This window comes from Eleutherodactylus coqui, chromosome 6 (assembly GCF_035609145.1).
Source record: "Eleutherodactylus coqui strain aEleCoq1 chromosome 6, aEleCoq1.hap1, whole genome shotgun sequence".
NCBI lineage: Eukaryota > Metazoa > Chordata > Amphibia > Anura > Eleutherodactylidae > Eleutherodactylus > Eleutherodactylus coqui.
Window position 1 is genome coordinate 114566422 of NC_089842.1, and position 17557 is coordinate 114583978.

Here is a 17557-nt window from a genome sequence, read left to right on the forward strand (position 1 = left end):
GATGGTTGATCATACACACATTTAAAAAACCATTGTAGACTGACCAACTTTTTTTGCCTATTGTTATTTTCATAATAAAAAGTTGTTTGAAGTTCATTAATATTTTATGCTAACCTAAGATAAAGTTACTGTAATTGGCTACCTTTACTGTCACATGAAGACAATAATACTCATCATGTGATAAGTAACAGAAATTGCAAATTGATTTCCTAGTAATCATATAAATAGCTTGAGGTGTAGAACCAGTCTCTCAGTCAGTCCTTACTTATCAGACTGTGAACCTTAGACAATGGATTGCTCTACTAATAAGCTCTATCATGTAGACGGCTTTGATTCCAGACAATTTCTGGAGATTTACTTGTCAGATAAACCTGAAATGGTCTTTGGAGAGGAGTCCTTGATATTTCCTATTGACAATCTTACAAAAACTTTCGCAGCTGGTATGTATTTTTCTATGTTTTACTACTCTTATGTATGTTTTCATATTCCATTTATTTTACTTTTTCATACTGTTATTATAGAGCTATTTTCAAACCTACAGCACTAACTGTATCTCATTATGAATATCACTTTGTGCTTAATGTAACACCCATCGAGCACTACGCAGCCCATGAGGATACCGGGGGATTTTCTTATCTCCTCTCAGTACTTAAATTAATTGATTTTAAACAATTGTTAATAATAAAATACAAAAGAAAATTATTTTTTAGGATATGGGATTTTGGGGGGAAGAAGACAAACAGTCATCACTTAAAATGATCAGAGTACATTCTTGAAAATTGAGTATGATAAGGAATGTCTAAGGGTTTAGTAGAGTCATGTCGCCCTTGTAATCTCCACAACATTGGGAAAGTTGTTGAGGGTATTGAAAGTTTAATCTAAAATTTCAAAACTACTTACCATATTTATGTTTTAAAATATGAATTTTTATTCCTACCAAAATGGGAGGTAGGAGGAAAGACAGTGTTTCGTATAAAGCGACAAATCCAAGCTAACCGGCGCAACCACGTGTACTTTTAGTGTGACCGAACGGTCTTTGTTGCACCATTGTGAGATAGTTAGGAAACTGATCTGCTTCCTCCTTTGCACTGCTGCTCACACGTGAAGCTGATTGTTGGTGCTGACAGGAACTGTTGCTGCTCCCGCGCCTCTACCAATCAGCTTAACACCTTTCTTATTGAAGTACAGTGCTTACAGTCCTTTCATTACTGTATTAAAAATCTACCTTTGCCTTCTGCTACATCCAATACTAGAAAAATGTCAATGCAAAAAAGGCTAGTATGTTAAATTCTTCTTTTTTTGGTTCTAAATACTTTTCCCCTCTTTTACACCTCTTAAACCTAGGTGCATCCTGTAAATTAAAAAATACAGTGGCTCTCTTAGGCCTCATGTCCACGGGCAAAAGAAGAATTAAAATCCGCAGCGGATTTTAACTCTTCTGCACACGGATCCGCATCCCATAGGGATGCATTGACCACCCGTGGGTAGATAAATACCCGTGGATGGTCAATAAAAGTGATTTTTAAAAAAAATGGAGCATGAAAAAATCTGGACCATGCTCCATTTTCGTGCGGGTCTCCCGCGGGCTTCTATTGAAGCCTATGGAAGCCGTCCGGATCCACGGGAGACAAAAATCGGAATTTACTCCCCCGCTCCGGTTCTTCCCTTCGCTGCAGCTCCATCTTCTCTCCGTCACGGCCGGATCTTTTTTCTTCGGGCCGGCGCATGCGCGGGGCCGAAGAAAGAAGATCCGGCCGCGACGCAGAGAAGATGACGCCGTGGCAAAGGGAAGATCCGGAGCAGGCGGGAGGTGAGTTTATTCTTATTTTTATGTCTCATGTCCGCGGGGCAGGAGGGACCCGCTACGGATTCTCCATGGAGAATCCGTAGCGGGCCTGATTTTCCCCGTGGACATGAGGCCTTAGTCAGGCTTGTTAATAGCATGCCTGATGAAAAGACTTGAATAGTCTTGAAAGCTTGCATTTTTAACACAATTTCTTGTTTTAGGCATTACAAGGTAACATATCTGCAAGATTATTTTCTTTCTTTTACTGAAAACAATAACATTTTGTTCTATTTGCTAGCATTGAACAAAACCTTTTCCTTATTTCTAAAATTTCAGTCATGGGATAATTAAAAGCTGCTGCTATCTGATATTTGCGGTTTACTCATTTATGCTCCTTTCATTCTTCTACTATTGTTTTGATGACTTTAGAACTTAATTTCCAGAATCTACTGATCAATGAGAGATTTAATTTTTTCTAAAGAAAATACATCAACAATAATCCTATACTCACCACTAGCAGAAATAATATTTTTCAACCTAAGAGGTTTTATCATATTCTGTCTATATAAAGCTGTCATATTTCTGTGTTAAATGGAAGATTCTATGGAACTGAAACAATTACGATACAGGAAAAGATAATATTTAACACTGGAAAGATCAAGAGGATATTGTAGGAAAAATAGCAAACAGAGCTCACACCTGTACAATATCTAGTAGTCATCAAATAGTATACAAATCAGACCCCCGGGTATTCAAGAGAAAATGCATATCTGGCTCTTCAATAAAACTCAAGGGACCAAAATGTATCTAATAGTCTTATGAAAATGAGATTTTAGTCTCTTAAAAATGTTTTCAAGACACAAATTGTACTCCTATAATTTCTAAGCCTGCAATTTGCAGTGTTGTGTTAAATCCTTCCTGACACACATACAACTACTATTGACATATCCTAACTGCACATAATCCATGCAGTTAGGATGTATATAGATTTCCACAATATATGCTGTGTATACAGTAGGTTTGAGAGCAGAGCTCTTCTGACTTTTGGAAAAGAGAGTTGTCAGCAAGAAAGAACAATAGTTTGTTGAACCTAATACTTTTGGCTGAGAAAGATTTTCAACAAATGTCTGAATATTCAAAATCTCCCATGATCACTAAAGGCCTATTTAGACGGGACAAATGTCAGGCAAACGATGCCCGACACTCGTCCCCACATACACTTGCTCCCGTGCTTTTGTGTGGGAGCTAGTATTGCTGGCTCTTTGACAGAGTGGCCAGCAGGGGGCAGGGAGGCTGTAGGAGATTTCACTCCTTACACTCCATCACCTCTCTCTGTTGACTTAAAATAGAAGTCCTTCAATACTGAATGACTGCTATTTACACTAAACAATGATTGTTCAGCTCATTGTCCATTGTTTATGCAGCAGGATGGAAAATGAGCTGAACAGCAGCTGTTTAGTATTGAATGGCTGCTATGTTAAGTCAATGGAGATGTGCAGGATAGTGTGAGGAGAGAAATCTCCTCCAGCCGCCCTGCTGTGAGCCAGCAATACTAGCTCTCATGCAGCAGCACGAGAGCGAGTATGTGCGGGGATGAGTGTCGGTCATCGTTTGCCCGACAATTGTCCCATCTAAATAGGCGTAAGTCCTACTTTTTTGAGAACTTGGCAATCTGATGTAGAAAGAGTTCATCCATATCTTCTGGTTGTCCAAGTGCCCTAAAGAAAAAGCTTACAATGCTGCTTTTTTTTTACTTCATTGAATTTTTTATTGGTTTAAAGCAGGTTTACAAAGTCTCAAAACAGGACACCATATAGCAGTTGTACAATGAAAAACCTATATGTAATTTGATGTTTTCTGGTTATATAACATACTTCTTATAATTCAAGATTAGAATACATTCAATAACAGTATATTGTTGTGCTTGTAAATTATTATGTTTGACATCAGCTTTAAGATGGTCTGATGAGATCTTGTTAGTAACATATTGATTTCTATTAGTTTATTACTAGAGAAGAGCGAGCACACTCGTCCGAGCTTGATGCTCATTCGAGCATTAGAGTACTCGAGATGCTCGTTACTCGAGACGAACACCACGTGGTACTCGAGTCAATTCCATTTCCTTCCCTGCATGTTTAGCGCCATTTTCTAGCCAATAGACATGCAGGGAAGGCATTAGCACTTCCTCCTGTGACGTGACAGCCCTATTCCACCCCCCTGTAGTGAGTGGCTGGCGAGATCAAGTGACCGCCGAGTATTTAAAGTGGTCCCTCCAGCAGCTCACCTCAGACCAGACACACACTGGGAGAGTATAGGGAAAGTGCTGCTGAGAGAGGGAGAGTGATAGTGTAGGATTCCTATCTTCAAGAACTTCAACGGTCCTTCTTAGGGCCACATCTCACCATGTGCATTACTGTTGTGGCTGGCTGGGAGCAGTTTTGCACAATTTTTTTTTTTTCATCTCGGGCTGTGCAGGCTATAGCGTTCTCAGTCTGCAGTCAATTATACAGAGTATAGGGAAAGTGCTGCTGAGATAGGGACAGTGGTAGTGTAGGATCCTGTCTACATGAACCCCAACGGTCTTTCTTAGGGCTATCTCTGACCGTGTGCATTTTACTGGATGGCTGCTGGGAGTTGTAGTGCTTCACTATTACACAGCTAGGCCTGTTTGCAGCCTTCTGTATAATTTTTTTTTGGCTGCAGTTTGCGTTACAATACCGCTGCCAGCGTGAAAGTGTACGCAAATAATTCCATAATTATTTACACCGGTCTGTGTCTGCAGTGAATTATACGCACAGCCCAGGGCCAACACAGCCACTTTTAGAGGGAAAGTGATATACACAGTATACAGCCTGTATTCGTTTTCAAACAAAAAAAAAAAAAAAAAAGCTCCTTCATTGGGCTGCATCTCACCGTCTGCATTTTGCTGGGTGCCTGCTGGGAGTTGTACTGCTTCAGAATTTCACAGCTAGGCCTGTTTGCAGCCTTCTGTATAATTTGTTTCTGTCTGGAGTTTGCGTTACAATGCGAAGTGTACGCCAATAATTCCATCATTATTTATACAGCTCTCTGTCTACAGTGAATTAGACAGCGGTCTCACCGCTAAACAGTACTGTAATATTACCGGGGCCACCGCTAAGTATTTCAGCTCAGCCGCTGTGCAGAGCGTCCCACAATACCATTTCCGTTGGTGTGGTTGAGATCGCCGCAGTTACCAGCACTATCCACTGGCTTTACAGTCTTCTCCCACTTCACACAGTCTCTATTATCTACAAGTCTCTGCGAGCAGTAAATTACCCCAAGGTATCAGCGCGAGACAGCAGGTTACTTTTTCCTAGTCACAGCATAGAGCCTCCGCTATCTACAAGTCTCTGTGTGCGGTCAATTAAGGCCCAGTTGTCAGTGCTGTACAGTGGGGTAATTTATTTGGCCCCACCTCTATTCGTAATCCGCCATGATTAGGGGTAAGGCTCGAGGACGCGGAGGTCCCAGTGAGGGCATGGGCACAGGCCGAGTTCCTGGTCCAGGTGAATCACAGCCGGCTGCTGCGGGATTAGGACAGAGGAAAGTTTCTGGGGTCCCCTGCTTCATATCACAATTTATGGGTCCACGTGGTAGACCTTTATTACAAACAGAGCAGTGTGAGCAGGTCCTGTCGTGGATGGCAGAAAATGCATCCAGCAATGTATCGGCCACCCTGTCTTCTACGCCGTCCACTGCTGCAACTCTGAATCCTCTGGCTGCTGCTCCTCCTTCCTCCCAGCCTCCTCACTCCATGAAAATGACATATTCAGATGAGCAGGCAGACTCCCAGGAATTGTTCTTGGGTCCCTGCCTTGAGTGGGAAAAAACGGTTCCTCTCTCACCTGAGGAGTTTGTCGTGACTGATGCCCAACCTTTGGAAAGTTCCCGTGGTCTGGGTGATGAGGCTGGGGACTTCCGGCAACTGTCTCAAGAGCTTTCAGTGGGAGAAGAGGGTAATGATGATGAGACACAGTTGTCTATCAGTGAGGTATTAGTAAGGGCAGTAAGTCCGAGGGAGGAGCACACAGAGGATTCAGAAGAAGAGCAGCTGGACGATGAGGTGACTGACCCCACCTGTTTTGCTAAGCCTACTGAGGAAGGGCCTTCAGAGGGGGAGGCAAGTGCAGCAGCAGGACAGCTTGGAAGAGGCAGTAGGGGGGCCAGGGGTAGAGGCAGGGCAAGAGCGAAGAATCCCCCACTTTTTCCCAAAGCATTCCCTCACGCCAAGCCTCTGTGCAAAGGGATAGGTGTTCAAAGGTGTGGATGTTTTTCAGTGAGAGCGCGGACGACCGACGAACAGTGGTGTGCAACCTGCGTCGCACCAAGATCAGCCGGGGAGCCACCACTACCAGCCTCACCACCAAGAGAATGCGCAGACATATGATGGCCAGGCACCCCACAAGGTGGGACGAAGGCCATTCATCGCCTCCGGGTCGCACCACTGCCTCTTCCCCTGTGCGCCAACCAGCCACACAGATCCAACCCCCCTCTCAGGAAACAGGCACGAGCGTCTCCTGGCCTGCACCCACACCCCCACCTCCACTTTCCTTGACCCCATCCAGCAATGTCTCTCAGCGCAGTGTTCAGCTGTCGCTAGCGCAAGCGCTGGAGCAAAAGCACAAATACACCGCTACGCACCAGCACGCACAAACTTTAAACATGCACATTGCCAAATTAATCAGCCTGGAGATGCTGCCGTACAGGCTTGTGAAGGGGAGGGGGGGGGGGATTACATTTTGTTAAGGCTTCTCGCATAAAATTCCAATCTACCCTATCGAACGCCTTTTCGGCGTCTATACCTAGGAAGACTAAGGGGATTTTTTGTTTTTTAGCATAGCTAATTATGTAAAGAAGTCTAGTCAAGTTATCATTACCTTCCCTTCCTGTGACAAAGCTGGACTGTTCTTCATTTATTAAATTGGGGATAAATATTCGCTTGGAGAGGATTTTTGCCCATAATTTGATATCTAAATTTAAGAGGGAGATTGGCCTATAGTTTCCACATGATAATGGATCTTTCCCTTCCTTGTGTATAAGTGTGATATAGGCTTCCTGCATCTGTTTCGGCAGTTGTGCTCCCGTTACTAGTGTGTTGAAAGATAGGGGTAGGTGTGGTAGGAGTATATCTTGGAATTTTTTGTAATAAGTTAGGGGTAGCCCGTCCGGGCCTGGGCTTTTGTGAAAAGAAAAGCTATTCAATACAGACGTAGCTTCCTCTAATGTAACTGGTGCGGTTAGGGAGTCTGCCTCTGCTTGGTTTAAGTGGGGAAGGTCCAGGGAGGTAAGTAGTTCGCTCAGTTTCCTGTTTTTTGTTTTATTCGTTTGACCTTCAGCTAGGTTCAGGTTATAGAGTAAAATTTTTGGAAAGTTTTTGCTATCTTTGGGGTTTCACTGTGTGTCTTTCCTTCTGAGTCAGTTATTTTATGGATATGTGTTTTCCCTCTAGTTTTTTTATTAAGGAGGTCATGAGTCGGCCTCCCTTGTTGCCGTGGGCAAATAGTTGATGTTTGTAATATAGGAAAGATTTTGCGAATTTGCTATTTAGTATATTTTTAAGCAGTTCTCATAAGTTTGTTAGTTCTGGTTGAGTTTCTTTTACTTTATTTTGTTTGGATACCTGTTCCAGTTTTGAGATTTGTGATAGAATGTTATCTATTCTTTTGAGTTTTTGTTTTTTCTGTGCGGAGCCAATGGAGATGAGGATACCTCTTATATATGCCTTGTGTGCTTCCCACACCAAGGGATATTTTTCTGAGTTTAATTAATTTTCCTTAAAATAGTTTTTCAAATGCGTGGAGATGTTCTCGAGAGCTTCTTGGTTCTCTAAAATTGTTTCATTTAGTCTCTAGCTCCAGGTCCTGTACGATGGTGGGGCTAAGTTGATAGAGCTTGTGACCGGGGCATGGTCGGAGACTGTTATGTTTCCTATGTTAGCGTACCTTAGGTGTTGGATTAGCGATGTGAGGATGAGAATGAGCTGGACATTGGTTTTCTCCAGCAGGTTTCGGGGTATTTTGTAGCTTCCAAATTGTATAGTGTGCACACATCATCGACCAGATCAGACCCAAGCTATCAGTCTCATATCCAAAATGGCTCTCTGGGCAGAAACACCCAGACGGCCCCTTTTATTGTAAAGCATAACACCTGCCCTTTAATGGGCATGCAACAGATTACATCAGTAACATATAGAATTCTCATTTGTCAGATCATATAGAATCCCCCCTCCTTCCTGCCCACCTTCTCTCAACTCCAATGTATAAGCAAGTCTTTGTCTTAAAAACATGTGCTCAAACCTGAAACTGAAAGTAGATATCTCTTTGTTGAAGAAGATTCTGTGTGGGGGATGGGGAGGACTGGGAAAACATTCAAGATGAACACAAGCAATAACATATAACACTGTGATTTAACTCTTTCCTTATGCAGCAGAGTTCCACATTAGGCTGAAGTCACAAAACACACATAATACGTCTAGTTTAGTACAAATCAATAGACATTTTACACTGACTAATCATCATGTCTATCACAATCCCCCCTTAAAATGTCTATCCTCTAACTCTCTATCTAATTTTCACAGTTCTCTGCACATGAGCCTATAACTGGAGCGTGTTGAAGGTTCGTTTTAGGGTCTTCAAGGGGGTCCACTCCTTCTGGGGATGCATCCTGCGAACTCATTGTGGGAGTAGCTTTTCCAGCATCAGTTTCACATTTCTCTCTGACACAGGGGATAACACAGCAGACTAGAACAGAAAAGGTAATAATCAGTTCACATACAACAGCGACGCCCGTCTGTGCCAGGATCCTTTACCACCCGCTCATCCATGGCGAGTGCTGGTCCCAAAGGTTAGCTCTTTTTAGTTAGTGCGGTCAGCTTCTTAATGGCAACTGCGTCTTTACCCGCGTGTCACGTGTCGTCTAGGATGTAGGTACAACAAGTCTCCCCTATCATCTCACAGACACTCCCCTTTTTAGCTAAAATCATATCTAAGGCCATTCTATTTTGAAAAGTCATAATCGAGGTAGGTGCTATTGGTCGACTAGTCCCTATAAGGCATCTCTAGTATAATTTATAAACCGCTGCTAATTATAATAAACATAATCCAGTCAACGTTTATCTACCATAATGATCAGGAAAATGGACTCGAATCTAGTTTTAACTTGGTTTCTATTTTTTTTTAAACTCGTCAGGTACCCCCCTTGGCTATCCTATGACGTCAATGTACACACGTAGATCAAAACTACCACCAGGGGTCTCTCTTCTCGCTCTAGTATAATGTTACAATACTAGTAGTGTGCACAGGTACGCATGGCCTGGGACTCCCTAATCTTCACCCACACCAATGTCCCTCCTGGAGATAGTCCGGATGGTGAACACGTCCAGGCTGCCTGCACTGACCCTACACTACCTAGTGACAAGACTGGAAGGAACCGCCGTACCTATGCGGAAAACAAGGATAGACCAACATGACAGGATAACCACAAAACACAGACTGAGTTGGATCGAGATAAATTAACTATTGGGGGTAACCTCATTATCCTCAATGCTGTCTGACAGGATGTGGAGGAGCATAAGGGCTTTACTAAGGCACACTCCCCTGTCCAATTACCCTCCAGACGGGTCCTCTACCTCATGTCTCCACAAAGCCAGTAAACGTCTCCTAAGGACTGGACCTGATTCTGGATCCATTCCCCCTCCTATCGTACCGTAGGAGGAGCAATACCCGTTGGTGAGTTCCCCAAAAATCTCACTCCACCCTGCCTATTTGCCTGGCAGGTGTAGTTTCCAGGGTAGTCAGTAATACTCTTTCCGGTGCAAAACACTTAAGTAGTTATAGAGTATTCCTACTTCCACTTCTCACGGACAGTGTAATTAGCGGAAATGTTCGTGAAGAGACTAATAAACCACTCTTCAGCATCTACAGGGAGATTTAGGGGGACCATCCCCGAGTGCGGTCGGGCACTACCGCACACGCAACAGTTAGACTTGTTGCTCCTGTTAGCATTGTACCTCATTAACTCCAACCAGAGATTCTGGTCAGAGTAGCCAGTCGCTACTGTCAAGGTGTCCTCAAAAGGTAGGGTCGGCTATGATCATCATGTTCGTCAAGGTCCCTTATCTTACGGCGGAGGGGGTTAATTATGGGCAAGGGACTAAGTGAAGGCTTCCATTCGGGTGCATCTACCATATCCCTTATTTTAAACTTCCCTAAGGGATCTGTCCTCCCGTACCGGTATGTCCCCAGACTATAAGTCCCTCCGTCCCCCGGGCTTGGATCTCCCATGGTTAATGTAAAAACCGCATTAAAACCAAGCAACATACTAAGTTCAGCCTCCAATACCTGCTGTCCTTATTATTCTCAAGGAGGGTTATACGACTAATTAGGGATTTCCCGCTCTTATCTTTCTTATTTAAGGCACTTCGCGGTTTATAGGACCAGTCTATTAAACATATTGTATTCCCCGGGTATGTAAGTCATATAACCAGCTGGACTGAGCTAAATCTGGCCTGCGGTGGGATCTCGCGCCTAGACACGGGACCACAGTACAATAGTCGAAGGAATATGTGGCTACTTGAGTATTGGACGAGTTATACCAGAAGGTAACCATACCCTCATATTCTTCCGACTAAGGATTCCAGTTGCCACCCTCCTCTCTCACTAGCCTTAACCAGAGTAATGTCTTTGGCACAACTAAGACTGGTCTCCCGAATCTGAAGCTTTCTTACAGTATGAAGCATGGATCCATGTAAGTCTTTTGGCTAGTTTCACAGCTGTGGCAGTAGTCAGAAGCACCTGGTCGGGGCCATCAAATCGGGGCTCAAGAGGGTGCTTCCTGGAGAACTTCTTGACGCACACCCAATCCCCAGGCTGCAAGATATGTGTCCCAGTGTCTGCCTCTGAGTCTGGAAGAGAACACCTGTGCATAGGCTTTGGTTAGTTCTTTAACAACGGAAATCACATACTCAGTCAACACATCAGATTGTAATTGTAACTACTGAGGATAGTAACAACCTAGCCTTGGGGCTAGCCCAAACAATCTCGTGGGGAGATAATGCATGATCCCCCCTGGGTTCATATCTAACACTGTATAAGGCTATTGGATGACAGTCTTTCCAAAGTGGCGTCATTTTTAAGTATCTTGCATTTTAGCGTGCCACTAAGTCTCTCCACCTTTCCACTACTCTGAAAATGGTAGAGTATGTAAAAGGCCTGGGATACACCCAGAGCAGACATGACATGTTACATTCACCTGCGAAGTTTATACCTCTGTCTGACTCTGAATCACTTCTGGTACCCCATATTCACAGTTTACCTCGTTCATGAGCTTCTTTGCGGTTACCTACTTGTTTGCCTTGGTAACAGGGTCGGACACCAACCTGCAAAGACATCAACAACAACAAGCACGTATTCATACTTCCCAACAAGTGGGAGCTGAACGTAGTCAATTTGCAATCCCTGAAATGGGTAGAGTGGTCCCGGCAAGTGTGATGTGGCAAATTTACTTCTGCCCTGTCTCACCCATGGCATAGATCATGCTAAACTGGACAAATGATGCAGCAGCTACAGAGAACCCAGAAGTCGCTCATCCTTTTTCAAGCGTCGTCGTCATTGCTGCTTTACTAGGTGGGTCTTTCCGTCCATCAGCTGGGCCATCATGGGATACAGGAACTGTGGTGGTCAAGTGCTGTTGACTGTTCACCACACTCTGTCCTGTTTCTGCTGCTCCCATATTAGTCCATTTATCCTTTCCTTCCTTGCTGGCTTGTAACTGTAAAAGTCTTTAGCATATCAAAGTCCAAATTTTGTCAATGTCCAAAGTTTTTACCACTGACTCATCCTGTCAGTATCTTTCTCCCACGGCTTGAGGGCTGCTGCCTTTGCTGTGCTGTTGGCGAGGGTGTCGTCTCGCTTCTCCAGTGTAGGAATCGGTGCGAACTCTCAACTTTGTCAGGTAGAAGTAGGGCCTCCATGAGACTCTGCACCGCTGCACCATTCTCAATTGGTTGTCCTGCTAAGGTAAAAACTGTCTGGCCTTCCATATTGGGCTGTAATCATGAGCTATGCCAGATGCATACCAGGAGTCAGTGTAAATGGTTGCCGTCTTACCTCTCGCCACTCTACTGGCCTCAGTGAGGGCCTTCAGTTCCGCTTCTTGTGCTGAGACATGCGGAGGCAGAGCTTCTGCTTCTAGGACATCTTGTTGTGTGACCACTGCATATCCGATGTGGAGTCATCAATCCTCACCCTGGTACCATCTGCAAAAAGCTCAACATATGCATTATCAACAGAGGTTCCAGTAACTGTTTGCATACCTGCAGTTTCTTACTGTATTAGTACTAAATAATCGTGTTGATGTTCTATTTCACGTGGCTCGGAATCTTGTTATCTTTTCATTTATTTATTTATTTATTTGTTGTTTTTTTTTTTTTTTAACCCAATAGCTGATCTACAACACCTAGATCATCTATGACCCAGATCACCTATGCCTCCCCCCTTTTGAACCAGAATACTGAATGGAAAAAAAAGTAATTGCGTTCAAACTAGTACAAGTTGAAAAAGGAAACCAAGAGGCACAAAAACAAGCACTTTGTAGGTCAAGGTGACATTGTATGCAGCGAAGTCTGAGCAAAAATCTCCTTAAAAAATTTTTTTTTTTCTTTTTTTCCCTTCAGGTCGCAATTAGCATTTTTTAACACAAGGGGGCGCAACACAAGTAAAATTTTACGTCACCCAGTGTAATAGTATTTCAGGGAACGTCCAGCGTTTAACTTTCACTCTCCTGTCGGAATATAATTATAGCTTCAGTGTAGACAGACACTAGAATATACAAAAGACTTAGGGAAAAAACTAAAGAATACGGATGAATTAACATCCTATTCTGGGCAATTTAGTCCCTCTTTCTTCACATAAAAAGTAAAATTACTTCATCAAATTGCGTGAAAAATTTTGCTGGGTGACTATAGGGAAATTATTCCATCTGTAGGAGCCTTCCATAACATCATCTGTCTGAGCATCCATTGGAGAAGCGGGCAGTGGAAAACAGAGCCCCTGGGAACATGAGAGAGCGTCCCCTGTCATGTATTCCTGGCCTCTGCGCCCCATGCATCAACTCCAATCTTTCATACACTATAAACCAGCTTAGTCATCTACTATGTCCCAAGCTGCATCTTCACAAAGGTTTGTTTCCCTGAACTTATCACACATCCAAAGTGGCCACATCTTGGAGTGTAACAAAGTCTGGTCAAACAAACCTTACTTCAGACAATCATGATGTTAGCACTGGATACAGTGGCACTGGGGAATGTAGGCCTCCCACGTGCAGCAAAATGGCCGCCAGAGACAGAAAGGGGCGGGGCTACAAATCTCCCAGGTGAGGCAAGATGGCTGCCGGAGGAAGAAGGGGCGGGGCCAGGGGTGGCAGCACTTCCAGGTGAGGCAAAATGGCCGCTGGAGGAAGGGGCGGGGCCAGGCCCTGTCCCGGATGGGGAGGGACTGGAAGTAACATCACACACCCTGAAAGTGAGCACATGGGGGGAAGTAACTTCAGGGTGGGGGCAGGGCTCACCAAATTTTCTGCAGAGTCACACTATGTGGGGTTTTAACCATTGCAAGTGTGGCCGCCATTACAGGGAGGGGCTGTAGTCAACACAAAGGCATTACATTGTTCGTAGGCAATACACATCTCCCACTATACTTTCTCATCTTGAATCTCTTTCTTACGTTATACCACCTCCTAGCAAAAACTAGCACCTAACACTTTTCTTTCTGCTGGGTTTCCTGCTCGTCTTCTGAAAACTTTCTACAGTCTCTTACCATACTCATTTCTGCTTATCTGTCCATAACCCGACATTTCTTTCTGCAACTTTTCCTGATCCTTTTCTTTGTAAAACGTTTCTACATGTTTTGCATATTCCAAAACATCCTGCACTGATCCCTCATTCTATTCTACCTGCTTATTCTATCCTATCCGAAGTTTCTGGACACAATAGCGTTCCTCTTGTAAAATCTGCTTTCTTCAAATCCTTCCAATATAACCTCTTTCCCACTCAGATCACAATGCACATTAATTCTACAAAACACAAGACAAAGGGAACAGAAGGGTTAATTGGGAAATGCTTTCAGTGGGTTAACTTCAGTTCACTTTCTTATCAGCAACCCTCCCCCAATAATAAACACTGCACATTCTTTAAACTAGTCTGAAACACACAAAGACTTATGAATATTTTCAATGACCAAGAGCTTCTGGAGACGTCAGCCGTCACACCACGGCTATAATTCTCGCGTATATACCTTTCCACATATGAGAACATAACACGCTCAATCATACAGGTAAATATGCATATCATAAATCTTCCTAACCTCACACTAGTTGCCTAGGAGTAAGTGTCTCCGGCGTGCTCCCTCAGACTTAAACAGCCAAGTCCGCCCTTCTGACACATTAACCCTCACAGAATTTGTCTCTTGGTCTTGTATACACAATTTTTAACCGTCTCAGACATAGCAGCCACAGCATATAAAATACCCCTAGACAGGTAACATGGTGATAATCGGGTGGACAGAACTAGAGTTATTACCTGCCTTTCAGTGAAGGTCTAGTCTGGATCAGATACAGGCAGTTTAGCAGTTGGAAATCAGCTCACATCGGTAGATTTTACATAAAGCAATCTTACCGTGTTCTGTAGATTTTTGGGCCCCTGAGTTCCGCATGCTATCTGCCGGTCTCTATACGTTCCAGGCTCTGACCTCACAGATCCACCCGCGCACCCAGGAACGCCACTGAGCTGGACATTGGTTTTCTCCAGCAGGTTTCGGGGTATTTTATAGCTTCCAAATTGTATAGTGTGCACACATCATCGACCAGATCAGACACAAGCTATCAGTCTCATATCCAAAATGGCTCTCTGGGCAGAAACAGACGGCCCCTTTTATTGTAAAGCATAACACCTGCCCTTTAATGGGCGTGCAACAGATTACATCAGTAACATATAGAATTCTCATTTGTCGGATCATATAGAATCCCCCCTCCTTCCTGCCCACCTTCTCTCAACTCCAATGTATAAGCAAGTCTTTGTCTTACAAACATGTGCTCAAACCTGAAACTGAAAGTAGATATCTCTTTGTTGAAGAAGATTCTGTGTGGGGGATGGGGAGGACTGGGAAAACACTCAAGATGAACACAAGCAATAACATATAACACTGTGATTTAACTCTTTCCTTATGCAGCAGAGTTCCACATTAGGCTGAAGTCACAAAACACACATAATACGTCTAGTTTAGTACAAATCGATAGACATTTTACACTGACTAATCATCATGTATATCAGAAGAATGTAGTCAATTCTTTGAAAGGATTTGTGGGGGGCAGAGTAAAATGTATAGTCCTTACCTGTAGGGCTCAAAGTCTTCCAGGTGTCAGAAATTTTTAACTCGCTCAGGGCCTTATGGAGTCTTTTCCGTGCTCTTTGAGAGATCTGAGATCTCCCTGAAGATGCATCTAAGATAGGGTCTAGGGTCAGATTAAGGTCTGTTCCTATCACTATTTTGCCTTCTGCAAAGAGTTAGAGTTTATTTAACGCTTCTATCAGCCAGTTCACTTGGTTATTATTTGGTACATAAAGATTGGCTAAGGTAAAAGTTTCCGACAGTATCTTGCCCTTTAAGAATAACAAGCGGCCTTCTTGGTCGGAGAGGCTCCCTGTCTCGATAAAGGGTACTGAGGGGTGTAGTGCAATCGCTACCCTCTTGGAAGCACTCTTAGGGTGGTTACTAAAGAACCATCTGTCAAACATTTTTTGTGGGAATTTCTGGGGTGCCGCGTCTTTATAGTGGGTCTCTTGAAGAAACACAATAGAGCTTTTTAGTCTCCTCAGGAGCCACATCACTCTATTTCTCTTTTGGGGAGTATTCAATCCTTTGGTGTTTAGAGAGGTAAAGATTAGAGATGAGCGAGCACCAAAATGCTCGGGTGCTCGTTACTTGGGACGAAAATTTCGCGATGCTCGAGGGTGCGTTTCGAATAACGAACCCCATTGAAGTCAATGGGCGACCCGAGCATTTTTGTATATCGCCGATGCTCGCTAAGGTTTCCATTTGTGAAAATCTGGGCAATTCAAGAAAGTGATGGGAACAACACAGCAACGGATAGCGTAGGCGAGGGGCTACATGTTGGGCTGCATCTCAAGTTCACAGGTCCCACTATTAAGCCACAATAGCGGCAAGAGTGGGCCCCCCCCTCCCAACAATTTTTACTTCTGAAAAGCCCTCATTAGCAATGCATACCTTAGCTAAGCACCACACTACCTCCAACAAAGCACAATCACTGCCTGCATGACACTCCGCTGCCACTTCTCCTGGGTTACATGCTGCCCAACCCCCCCCCCCTTCCCCCGCACGACCCAGTGTCCACAGCACACACCAAAGTGTCCTGCGCAGCCTTCAGCTGCCCTCATGCCACACCACCCTCATGTCTATTTATAAGTGCATCTGCCATGAGGAGGAACCACAGGCACACACTGCAGAGGGTTGGCACAGCTAGGCAGCGACCCTCTTTAAAAGGGGCGGGGCGATAGCCCACAATGCTGTACAGAAGCAATGAGAAATCCAATCCAGTGCCACCTCCATCTGGAGCTGCACATGTGGGCATAGCAACGGGGAACCTATGTGCCACACACTATTTATTCTGTCAAGGTGTCTGCATGCCCCAGTCAGACCGCGTTTTTTTATAAATAGTCACAGGCAGGTACAACTCTGCAATGGGAATTCCGTGTGCACCCACAGCATGGGTGGCTCCCTGGAACCCACCAGCTGTACATAAATGTATCCCATTGCAGTGCCCTGGACAGCAGAGCTAACGTCAGATTAAATGCAGGTGGGCTTCGGCCCACACTGCATGCCCCGGTCAGACTGAGGTTCTTTAGAAGTGGACACATGCAGTTACAACTCCGTGTGGACCGACAGCATGGGTGGGTGCCAGGAAGCCACCGGCGGTACATAAATATATCCCATTGCAGTGCCCAGCACAGCTGAGGTAATGTCATGTTTAATGCAGGTGGGCTTCGGCCCACACTGAATGCCCCAGTCAGACTGGGGTTCTTTAGAAGTGGACACATGCAGTTACAACTCCGTGTGGACCGACAGCATGGGTGGCTCCCTGAAACCCACCGGCGGTACATAAATATATCCCATTGCAGTGCCCAGCACAGCTGATGTAACGTCAGCTTTAATGCAGATGGGCAAAAAATTAATTGGATTACACTGTAGGCGAGGGCCCAAAAAAATTGGTGTACCAACAGTACTAATGTACCTCAGAAAAATTGCCCATGCCCAACCAAGAGGGCAGGTGAAACCCATTAATCGCTTTGGTTAATGTGGCTTAATTTGTAACTAGGCCTGGAGGCAGCCTAGTTAAAATAAAAATTGGTTCAGGTGCAAGTTTCAACGCTTTAATGAGCATTGGAACGTATAAAAATTGTTTACAAAAATTATATGACTGAGCCTTGTGGGCCTAAGAAAAATTGCCCGTTCAGCGTGATTACGTCAGGTTTCAGGAGGAGGAGCAGGAGGAGGAGGATGAATAGAATACACAGATTGATGAAGCTAAAAGGTCCCCATTTTTGATGGTGATAGAGAACGATGCTTCCATCCGCGGGTGCAGCCTACGTATTGCTTAGGTATCGCTGATGTCCGCTGGTGGAGAAGAGAAGTCTGGGGAAATCCAGGCTTTGTTCATCTTGAGTGTAAGCCTGTCGGC

The 17557-nt window shown here is 44.3% G+C and overlaps 1 protein-coding gene across 3 annotated transcripts in view; it reads left to right on the forward strand.

Annotated features, from left to right (window-relative positions):
- The first annotated feature begins 246 nt into the window (after positions 1-246).
- Positions 247-17557, forward strand: part of LOC136632488 (nicotinamide N-methyltransferase-like) — a 103196-nt gene continuing 85885 nt past the window's right edge. For all 3 annotated transcript variants that reach the window (XR_010793175.1, XR_010793176.1, XM_066607416.1), the window contains exon 1: positions 247-440. Coding sequence is in view for 1 of the 3 variants with exons in the window: in XM_066607416.1 (XP_066463513.1) it covers positions 290-440 (151 nt within the window). In the remaining 2 variants the exon portion in view is untranslated. The remainder of the gene's footprint in view (positions 441-17557) is intronic.